General features: G+C 33.3%; 1 protein-coding gene across 8 annotated transcripts in view; it reads right to left on the reverse strand.

Annotated features, from left to right (window-relative positions):
* Positions 1-742: 742 nt before the first annotated feature.
* The window catches only part of LOC143234037 (netrin receptor UNC5C-like), a 131,041-nt gene continuing 119,425 nt past the window's right edge, over positions 743-12,358 (reverse strand). For all 8 annotated transcript variants that reach the window (XM_076471055.1, XM_076471054.1, XM_076471051.1 and 5 more), the window contains 6 exons: positions 11,398-11,634; positions 10,391-10,537; positions 9,433-9,603; positions 7,976-8,097; positions 6,383-6,484; positions 743-2,340 (listed from right to left, as the gene is read on the reverse strand). In XM_076471055.1, the coding sequence (XP_076327170.1) occupies positions 2,169-2,340; positions 6,383-6,484; positions 7,976-8,097; positions 9,433-9,603; positions 10,391-10,537; positions 11,398-11,634 (951 nt within the window). In that variant the 3' untranslated portion in view covers positions 743-2,168. The remainder of the gene's footprint in view (positions 2,341-6,382; positions 6,485-7,975; positions 8,098-9,432; positions 9,604-10,390; positions 10,538-11,397; positions 11,635-12,358) is intronic.

The raw sequence follows: 12,358 nt of genomic DNA on the forward strand, positions 1-12,358 counted from the left end.
ATTTGTCTCAGCTCTGTTTTGTTTATCGTTATTACTGTCATACAAATTGAATTTCAGTGAGTATAACTCAAACTTTACTAATTTTAAGTCACACACAAACCTCATTCTAATGATGAAAATTGATTCCATTTATATTTGCCGTATAAATTTTAAAATTCTTTACATGGAATCAAGATGGCGGCGTTTGGAGTTTAGAAAAAGTAATGAAACGTGAAGTGTATAATTTTTTTCTCTATTTAGTCTTGATCGTAAGACTATCTTATATGCTAGTGCATCATCAGTGATTTTCGGGCTGGTTTTATGGCGTCCAATTTTTCTTAAGGGTCTAATTTAGCAGTGGAAGACTAGGAGTAATGCAGTTAGTTATCATTTCCCACCCTCAAACATGCTCGCCCTTTCAGCCGTGGGGGCGTTATAATGTTACGGTCAACCCCACAGTTCGTTGGGAAAAGAGTAGCGGAAGAGTTGGCGGTGAGTGGTGACAACTCGCCGTCATCCCTCTAATCTTACATTGCTAAATTAGGGACTGCTAGCGCAGATAGCTCTTGTGTAGCTTTGCGCGAAATTCAGAACAAACCAAACCCACCACCATTATTTGGCTACTCTTTTGCCAATAAGCAGTGGAACTGATCGTCACATTATTAAGCCCCAAAGAAGCAAACAAAGCTATTGACTAAAAGGTTTATCTCCCATAGGATTTGCATACTAAGAAACGTGATAAAAGATCAAATCTCAACAAAAGTATGTTTCTCCAACTGATTTATATATATAATATTATACAATATAACACAGTGGAATTAAGTATAGATCAGGTGTTGGTTACTTCAAATAATGTAAACAAATCTTCTATAAATAATAATTCTTATGGTTGACATTAAAACCGGTGAAAGGCAAACAGGTGCAAAAAACCGAGTAATTATCGTGCCATAATCACTCCACAGAAGTGAAACGTGGAACATTATAAAACTAACACCAATGTTATGAGTGAATTTCAATGTGTGGTACTAGTATTATCAGCCGTGGCATAGCGGCTCATTGAATGGCTCTAAATTGGTTTTTTTCTTGTTTTTTTCCCTTAAAATACAAACTTTTAATTCGTAGCTCCGCCATCTCTCGACCAATTTGAGATCTAATTATAGTTTTGTATTCAAAAGGTCAAGCGCTTTCGGTTGATGTATTTGATCCTTTCAAAGATTTTATAGATTAATTAACTCCTACCTAAAATAATATAGCTAATAGAAAGGATAAGAAAAGGCCTCACTGATTGATCTGCTCTAAAAGCATTTCAAGAGCCGTGCTATTGAGGATTCCATGTTCTTAACTGTAACATAGTGCTCTAGAATGGCGCTGAGTATTTTTTCAAGAACAAACTTTGAACTCCTAGCTCTATCTCTTGACCGATTTGAGATATAATTACAGCCGTGGCTATTGAGGAGTCCATCTTGTTTTAATATATATATTTTCTAGTTTGTGAATAAAATATTTAAATAGAACATTCATAGATTCAAATACAACAAAATTTATATTCATATACACAATAAGATTGTTTTATAAAATGTGTTTACCCTTAAGCAGCTATTTTCAATAGTCTTCAGAAAAACGTTTACAACTGATTCAACTAGATAATTTTGTAAGTCTTAAATCATTGGTATAAAACATATCAAATATAATCTATTGGTCAAGACGTTCAGGTTGAAACTTACCTGTTCTATAAAGTGTAGAAAAACAACTTGACATTGAAAAAAAATGTACTCTCATTCAGTTAAGAGGACTTTAACTACTTTGCAAATTAAATATAGAAAACATTTTATATCAAGAATGTTGTTTTAGGCACAGATAGGAATATATTATACATTTTAAATAGAAACGTTTTGTAGCTAAAAACAGAGAAAGAGAGAAAGAAAATCTTTGGATATACAAGACAAACACTTGATTATTTTGACATTTGTATCCTACATTTTTATGAGTCTCTTGGCACAAAATCCTGCATAGATTTGTTGTTTATAAGCAATGTTCAGAACTGCTTAACGCTTTTACTTGATGGTTTGGTCCGTATTACCTTATTTCCATTGTAATTTAAACATGGCTTTGAAAGTATATACAGTTTCTTACACACGTGAAATTAAGAGCAGTATTTGTGTGACTACTATAACAGAACAATTATTTTTTTATAGCCAAGGTCCACATTCTTTTTCTATTATTGCACAAGCATCATTACGTCCCATAAGCCTAAAGAAATTCATAAGATCAGATATCGCTGTAGGTTCTCTATGCTTTGCTTCCCAGAGATCTAGGATGTGTTCAGTCGGGCTTGATTTACTTGCAAAATAATTTAAGTACCTGAAAAGAATAAAAAAATGTAATAATAAACTACCATAAAAAGGAATAAAACAAGAAAGTTTAAAAATTCATTAGATGGAATGTAGAATGAAGACAGTTTATGTACAGTTACGACAGAAAGTGTTCGTACACCTGCGTGGTGAGTAGTTTTTTCTTCATAACTTAAAAAGTACCATGATTAGGATACGTAAAGTAAAATATATTATAAATATTATACTAATACACATCTACATAAATTTTTATATAAATTGAACGACAAATAAAGTGTTTATAAACAAATAATCAAACATAGGAGGGCAGAAAGTGTTCGTGCGTCTACTTTACTGGTCAGTTGTGTAGCCTTTCAGGTGAATTACTTGGCGCAATCTCTCCCCATAGCCCTCCATGATCATTTGACAATATTCGACTGGTATTTTTTTCCATTCTTCTTTACCGAAGGCCTCCAACTCTTGAAAGTTTTTGGGATGACGCTGATGAACCCTGGTCTTCAACTCATGCCAACGTTTTCAATTGGGGTTGAGATCGGGTGACTGCGATGGCCACTCCAGAACGCTTATATGGTTCCTCTGCAACCAGGATTGCATATATTTCGATGTGTGCTTAAGATTATTATATTGCTGGAAGATCCAACGACGCCCAAGCTGCAAGTTCCGAGCAAGTGCCTAATATATCAACGTACTCTTCTTTTTTGATGATTCCGTTGACGCGGTGAAGGCTGCCTACACCAGAAGAGCTGAAGGAACCCCATAGTACGATCGAGCCATCTCCGTGTTTAACTGTAGGGATGGTGTTTTTTGAAAGGTTACGTTACCCCTTCTTACGGAAAATATTGCGAACATCATTGTGGCCGAAAAGCTCGATTTTAGTTTCGTCTGACTAAAGAATACTCTTCCAATAGGTAAAGGGTTTATCTACATGCTTTCTTGCATACCTCAATCGTACTTCTAAATTAACAGGCTTTAAATATGGAGTTCTAGGAGGACGGCATGCTTTGAACCCAGAAGAGCGTAACATGTTCTTAACTGTAGAGGTGCTTACTTCAATCCCAGTTTCCCTTACCAGTTTCTGTATGTCATTACGGTTAAACGAGGGTTCCTACTAACTTCTCTGAGAACCTTCCTCTTGGTTCTCTCTGGAATTATCGTGGGGCATCCGGAACGAGGAAGGTTAGCAGTTGATCCTGTGAGCTTAAACTTGGTAAATATGCTTTGAACAGTAAATTTTGGCACATTAAGTTGTGTAGCAATAGTGGAAAAAAACACACGAGACTTGTATATCACAATAATTCGTTTTTTTAAATCACTGGACAGTTGTTTCCTGTTTGCCATGATGACCAAGCAAATAATGACGGAGACGGCGCTAAATTGCCGGAAGTAAATTTTTTGTTGGCTAAATTCCAATAATTATGAACCAAGTGTCTAGTTCTGGAATGGTATAATGTAGTTTATTCGCCAAACTAAACAAAATTTTCACGGGAATATCAGTTTTTTCATACATTCTGAAATGTACGAACACTTTCTGCTCCTCCTATTTTTGGCTATTTGTTTATAAACAGTTTATTTGTCGTTTAATTTACATAAAAAATATGTAGATGTGTGTTAGTATAATATTTATAATACAACATATGTCTATTAGCCTAATCGTGATACTTTTTAAGTTATGAGCAAAAAACCACTCAGGAGGCAGAGGTACGAACACTTTCTGTCGTAACTTTAAGCTGTGTTACTATTGTGTCATCAACATTTGAAACTAAAGTTTATTTGCTATTAAAATATTTTATTTGAATGATTTTCAGATATTTGAATATGCATATATATATTATTTTACTTAGAGAAATTGCTCAATGTTAACTAATTATAGAGAACCATAATTTTCCTCTTATTGTTTGTTTGTTTTTCTTTTAGCAAAGCCACAAAGGCTATCTGCTCCACCCACCGAGGGGAATCGAACCCCTGATTTTAGCGTTGTAAATCGGGAGACATACCGCTGTACTAGTGGGGGGTTTTTTTTTTTCTCTTAAGTATGTGTTATTTCAGTCTTCAGTTGCTGTTTTTTTTTAATCAATGCCTTCAAAATAACAATGCCCCTAATTAATCTCTCACTTTACTTTACTTATTTTACCAGTTTTACGGTTGATTCTAAAGGCATTTTACCCTTAAATATTGAAATAATTATCATATAAAATATCAAATATCATTTCTTATCAACCTTGGTTTATCTGAAAATCTTATTCAATAACAACAGAAATTTAAAATACCTTAAGTTCTATCACTATTCTTATGAGTTTAATGTGAAATTAATTTTTACACAACACAAACTAAATATAAGAATAAAATCTCCTGGGACAGTTTTTCCAACACTCGACTGAAAGAAGTATATTTTTATTTCGTTAAAGCATACAACTATATGAGGTGTGTCTACTGCTGGGATCAAACTTTGAATTTTGGCGTTACAAACCTTACAGATTATCGTTGAGCTACTAGTGAACCAGAATTAAAAGACCAACAGCTCCAATGGCAAGGCAATGCTTCCAAACACTATTTAATGATAGAAGGATACACCTTTAATGTATACCTTTTAGCCTCTTATCTTCATCTCCTTACTATAAGGTTTGAATGTTCTAGGTACAAAAGAAAAGTGATATTACTGTGAACGCTTAGGTACTTGATTGTTTTGGTTATTTTGGGCAAAATTACACAAGATAGATTTACGTCGTCCCTAATTTTGAAATAAAAGATTAGAAAGAAGTTACCTAGTCAATAGCATCAAATTCCAAATTTTGGACTACTCTAACCAAACAGTAGATTTGATTGTTACTTTTACAATGTGTTCATACCCTTAAAATGCGAACATTATAGCATTTTTATTTATAAATTTCTATATATTCTTATCGTGAATTTTGATAGCATCCTTGTAAAATAGTGCATATTTAACTTTAAAATCAATTATGCTTAAATACAAAACGGATAAAATACGGGATAAAAATAACAGCTACTATTGATAAACATACGTTGACACCTGTGTCATTCAGCAGTTTTGCTAGAGAAAGTTTATTTTTATATATAACATGCAACTGCAACTTCATTATATTCCCTGTTTTCTTTCAGAAATAATGGTATTTGTTAGAACATAAAAGCGGTGAGTTTGGTTTGAATTTCGCGCAAAGCTACAAAAATGCGCTAGCCGTGCCTAATTTAGCAATGTAAAACTAGAGGGAAGGTCATGACCATCCACCGCCAACTTTTGGGCTATTCTTTTACCCACGAATATTGAAATTGGGCGTCACACTATAAAGCCCCACGGCTGAAAGGACAAACATATTTGATTTGATGTGGAATCGAACCCTCGACCCTCGGTCGGATGATGAGTCGAGTGCCTTGACCACCTGGCCATGCCGTACCAAAGCGATTAGTGATGATAAATTTTACTAAATAAGATATTATATAAATCAGAATATATCATGCTAAGTTTTTTTACAGCTATCGATTTCAATGAGCTATCCATGCTGTGATCGCCACGAGTATCGAAACCCGGTTTTTAACGTTGTAAGTCGGCCGATATACCGCGGAGCCACTGCTGGGCGATTCTGTTTGAAATAATAAAGTATATAAATATAGGTAGAAATAAATTAACCTAGAATTTCGAGAGTGTGTATTTCATCCAATATTTGAAAGTTAATACAAAATAAGCTATAAACAAACATCAGTGTTATACTAAAAAAGAATTACAAACATGGCAACACAGAATTGCTGGACTGGTTCTCTTATTAAGAATTTTTTACTTATGATGGAACTACAGAAAAATATCAAATATTTTATGAAATTTCCATTAATTAGAACTTCAGAGTTGATTGCTTTACTTTTTTTATCATAATATTAAATATCATTTTATCCATAAACATTTTTTTTATTTGGCGTGATTTTTATATTGTTTTTGAGAGTGCATAACGTAATAGATTTATATTACATTTTTCACGAAGTACAGCATAATATCTAATAAACCTGTTCACTGGATTTACGATTTATATAGAATTATTCCTTACCTGTCTAACCCTAACTCTTGAGCTAACCTCCTCCAGTCATTACTTGTTGTATTAGGGGGGTCCAAACAGGCACATAGTTGTTTGCAGATTGTTAGAGAAATCCTAATAAGAAAAAAGTAGTCACCTTATTGAGTTCAAATAAAAGGACCCATATATAGCACTTTTGTACATTCACACTTCTTATACACAGGGAGGTAGTTTGGAGATTCGTATAATTTCAATAAAAATAAACCGGCATTCTTTAAAATTTTTCTTATCTTTATTTGTCATTTTGTTTTCTACTGTCAATAAAGTATGAGTTTATATGACCTTAACACCAACAAGAAGAAATTAAACTTAAAAAAAAACTTGTGAATATTAAACTTGTAATGATGTTATTCATGCGTTTGTTTGAGAACCCTAATGGACTATAACTATCCGTTGAGAAAGTTTGTTTGTTTTGAATTTCGCGCAAAGCTACTTGAGGGCTATCTGCGCTAGCCGTCTCTAATTTAGCAGTGTAAGACTAGAGGGAAGGTAGCTAGTCATCACCAACCAGCGCCAACTCTTGGGTTACTCTTTTACCAACGAATAGTGGGATTTAGCGTCACATAACGCCTCCACGGCTGAAAGGGCGAGAATATTTGGTACGACCGAAAGTCGAACCCGCGACCCTCGGATTACGAGTCGAACACCTTAACACGCTTGGCCATGCCGCGCCCCCTTGAGAAGAAGATGACGTTTCTGTTTTTATACTGAGGCCTTTAAGTATCTCTCGTTCATACGCTACGCTTTAAGTATTGGTACCTGCAAAACATCAAAGATGGCGCCACAACACAGTAAACACCTGTTTTTGGTTTCATTATTACTGATCTCAAAGCTACACAACAGGCTGTTTGTGCTCGGCCCATTATAGGCTATCTATCACTATCTTTAGCTTATACTCCTGCAGATTTATTGCTGAGCTACTGAGGAAAAGTAAAAATATCTTTGCTAAAAAGCTATTAATGAGTAATAAAATATGTTTTTACGATAAAACATAATTTAAATATTGACCGTATTTTAAGTGTACTAATGCACTACACTACCGCAAAGAATAAACTTTATTGTATCAATTCACAGACAAAACGAAAAAATAAAACAGAAAACAAAGACTGATTTATTCTACCGGCTAGAAACGACCACTCTCTTGAGAGAACTTTACATTTTTCTTAACTATTTACCCTCGAATACACTAAAAATCTTGATATCAACGTCCCTAGAATTTTTCAGTCTTATCTGATTTTAACGTATTGTTATAACCCGCAGCTTTTTCTAACTAAAAAACTAAAACAAATTATAACATTAAAATATTGCTTGCAGCTATCTAATATGCAGTTTATCCCTTAGCCAGGATTTTTCTCCCTGGGCCTAGCTAACGTCATAGCTATCTAATATGCAGTTTATCCCTTAGCCAGGATTTTTGTTCCTGGGCCTAGCTAACGTCACAGCTATCTGATATGCAGTTTATCCCTTAGCCAGGATTTTTGTCCCTGGGCCTAGTTAACGTCATGGAAAAAATTATATAGATAATTAATATGTGATTTATTTTAAGCATATATTCGTCATTGTTACCTGAATCCTTCTGAAGGGTTATCCATTGGATGAGTGAAGTTCACATCACCAGTTGTATTGACAGAAGAACAGATAGATGGTGCTAATACTGAAAGTGATTCCGCAGGATTTGAAGAAAATTTCTAGAAATATATTTAGAAATTTCCAAATAAAACTTTGCTTATGTAAATCAACATAAATATGGCGCTTATATTTAAAATAAGAAATAGTAATGACCAGTAACTCATTGAATAGCCTCGAAATTTTTGTTCGTCATTATATTTTTCACAAAAATTTAGTATTTATTGCTTTTAATTAAGTGGTACTCTTTATACCAACGCAGTTAATGATATTTTGCTTGAAAATTAAATAAATTGAGTGTAAAGATATAATTTGTAGTTAAATATAATTTATTTACAATAGGTTTTATCATTCTTAGTTTTAAAAAACAATACAACAACTTATTTCGATATATTTGAATTTCATACGTGCCAATTTGTTTTTGAATTTCACACAAAGCTACAAGAGGGCTATCTATGCTAGCCGTCCCTAATTTAGCAGTGTAACACTAGAGGGAAGACAGCTAGTCATCACTATTTGGGCTGCTTTTTTTTATCAACAAATAGTGGGAGTGACTGTTACGTTATAACGTTCCACGGCTGAAAGGGCGAGCATGTTTGGTGTGACGGGGTTTCGAAACCGCTCGGATTACGAGTCGAGTGCTTTAACCATCTGACCTACCGGACCAACTACGTGCTAATCATCAGTGGTTAGAGTTTACATGTACAAACTAACGCTAATGGCCTTAAAATTATTTTTTAAATATATATAATATATAAAAAACTTGTACAAAAGATTTCAAATTTCAAAACTTCTGGCAATTCGTGAATCATTTATTAGTCTAGTTGATGTCTAGCAGCTCACAGAGATGCTTTTACGTGTGTTTGTACTTTTCTCTTGTAAAAGGTCAGTAGGGAATAATAAAAGGTTTGAGAAGTGAAAGCACTTTGTGTATAAAAAGTGTATGATATAGGTGAATATGCTTAAGTTATGCCTTTTTACAACACTAATGTTGCAAAATACCAGTTTTGCTTGGCTGGAACTGTATTAAAAATATTTGAGCAAAATTCAAGAGAGATAAACTTTTTTTTTTCCAGCTTGAAACCTGAAACTAATTTATGGCAACCGTCCAAACTGTAAATGATCTTCGGATTCTGAAGGTCATTTTCAGCAGGAATTTTAAAACACTTCGCGGTTGATGTGAAAATTATTAGTTCTTTTCGTTTACACTTTATTTCTCAGTCGCTTTGAAAAGAATTTGCTCTTTTAATTTATTATTAAGCAAAGACCATATCATGAAATATGGCATTTCAATGTTATTTCAATTTGAACTCGTGAGATTCTGTGCACAGGGGCTTTTAGGTATCGTTAATTCGATGCACTAATGAATCAATTATATTTTAAGAGTGTGGACTCACGTCACGAAGGTCTGTATTGATTCGTAGTAACTGGCGATGTGCCTGAACTCCTCGTTGGTAAACCAAAATATGACAGCGTATTTTTTGAAGTGAGCGATCAAGGTGCTCCAACGTGAAAGAGCAATGGAGTTGGTTTTGTCTGCCGCTCCATACGTGTTGAAATGGAATTTCCTGTGCATGATAAGATGGAGTTATTGATTAATTAACAGAAAACCATAATTATAAAGGTATTTTATAACGTGTAGTTTTAAAATACCGCTGATAAGAAGAAACAAAGATAGATACAGAAAACAATTACATAAATAATGCTTATGTTAATGAAGTTAAGAGGTATGTTACTAACGAATTAGATCAAATGGAAAATAAAATACTACACAGAACTTTCTAAGGAAACGTACAATTACATTAAATATCGACTGTAATTCATATTTGAAAACTGGTTTACAAGTTCATTGACCGGTTGTTAATACCGCATTGAAAATATAAACGTATGATAATTGTAAGTACAAAGCTAAAAAAATGCACAAACTCAGAAATTAGAAGAAGCAAATTCAATATGATTTTGAGTTGGAAACATTTTCTTATTTCTTATCGTTTTACTTTTTTTATTAATTTTTATTGTTGCTGTTGCCTGATAAATCCCTTATAGAGATCTGTAATATTCATAACTCTTCTGGGATCAAAATTATAATTTTTAACTCTAAATTTGAATTAATGTATTTAAAGCACATACGTACAACTTCAATCTCTTATAGAATATGTATAAGAATTAAGTTTCTGCTCAAAATATCTGTTTAATGAAATGAGTTCGCACTTTGATATGCAACATTAAAGTGAGTGCCCAGGAAAATATCATATTTTGACGTTCATAGGTATTTAGCCCAATTTTAGGTTAATGGGTACATGTATTCTTTGCTAATTCACTCAAAACCCGGTAGTTACATCCAAGAGGACACACCTGATAGTTAGCTCCGGGTTTGCACCTCCAGCCTGGGCCTATGTCTTCAAGACACAAGCAAAGGTTCGAGCCGCCATCTTGGAACCACATTGGCTTGGGAGTGTCTAATAACTTTCCCCCCAAGTTTTTCTCAACTTCAACTACGCCCTAACAAAACAATAAAAACTCGTAAATGAACGATTATTATTGTGAAATATATAGTTATAAGTGATCATTAATAAACAACAATTTTTTACCTAAACATCAATGAGTTAAGGCAAGTAATATTACATATGTAGTTGAGCGAAAAATTGAATGTGGTTAAGACCCAAAAAATTTACAGTTAAAATATTAACAGCTAAATAATTAATGTATCTTTTATATTATAAGAACGATTTTTTCTCTCTATTGGAACATAAAAATAAGAGCTGTGTTCTTAGACTTAGTCAATGTTCACATAAATGAAAATGGTCATAAAATTAGTCTATTGAATGCATACAAAGTAATAAAAGTTTGGTGTGTCATGATTTCTTGTACCACATTTTTTTTTGTTATTGATAAGTAAAAAAATGTTTCACATTTAAGACGATAAATCAGTAATCAGTTATATGCTTTTAATCTGTTATTATATTTACAATAATGATTGAAATTTTTTGATTCACTTAAAATTTTAAAAATTTAGAATACTTTGTCCATGAAAAAAATAATTAAGTCTTTTCCTTTTTTGTCATTTCACGATACAAAAGCTTGTGTGTTATAGTCTTAAGTATTTATTACATTTCAAACAGAACGAATCAAAAGATTAAAAGAATGATCTCGATTCAGTCTTAAAAGAGATGGATTTAAAAACTCTAGAATGTTTAGAAATAGTTATAACACAGATAATTATATAGATTTAGCATTTCGAAGAACGTGCTGACTTTTAAAGATGCTGTGTGAGCTTTATTCTGTGTTTATATGTGCGTATTTTTAGGTAATTAATGTATGTCTAAGAACACTTGTAAGCCTACCAAGACCACACTACAAACCTGCAATGCAGCACACGTGTTTTCCACGCAGTAGAGACGTATGTTGTAGTCTACGGAGGAGTGCAAAGATGGCGCGAAAGCTGCCAACGTAAGTGACTTCACAGCCTTTTGTTTCGTTACTGATTCTCCAACCAACACAAAGCGGGCTAAATGATCCGTCACAAAGTGACACTGCTGTCCATCTAGTTGACAGTAAAGTGGAGTGTTGATTGTCTCCTGACTTAACGTAATGAATTCCTGAAGAAACAAAAAATTTACACATCGACATTGTTGGTACAAGAAAGAAAGCTGTTTAAGTATTCCAAATACATTACGTAACTGTATATGATGCTTTAAAATCTAACATTACTATTACAGTTTTATATACAACAACATCATAACCCATTTGCAACACATTCCTCATTAACTTTCAAGAGAGTTTATAGTTTAGCATTTAAGAGAGACCCAATCTTTGGATATCGTCCTTGCCACTGCTTCAGTGAACGCCTTATAGGAACCTTTTGTTGTAAATACGTCAGCATCTACATTATACATAAACTATTGGTCCTGCTTTTACTTATTATAATATAACTTCACAACTTGTAACCTTCCCATTTAAAGTGCCAGTTATTTTTAGTAAGGGCGCAAAAGTAAAGCCACTTATATTCTTTATTGATAATTGCAATTTTCCAAGAACTGGGAAAATCGTCTGTTTGTAGTTAAGCACAAAGCTACACAATAAGGTATCTGTGCTCTGCACATCACGGGTATCGAAACCCAGCTTCTATAGGTGTAAATCCGCTGAGCCAGTGGGAAGTAAGCTCATTATTGTGTGCTTTACAAAACATATTTATATTTGGGGTTTCAGGGTTTCCCAGAGGTATTTACGTCTGTGACATGTACTAATTACTACATTTAATAAATAAATTAATTTTAATTTATTTATTTTTATTACTTAAGTAATTTAATTGATAAAAGCAAT

Source organism: Tachypleus tridentatus, chromosome 12, assembly GCF_004210375.1.
Source record: "Tachypleus tridentatus isolate NWPU-2018 chromosome 12, ASM421037v1, whole genome shotgun sequence".
NCBI lineage: Eukaryota > Metazoa > Arthropoda > Merostomata > Xiphosura > Limulidae > Tachypleus > Tachypleus tridentatus.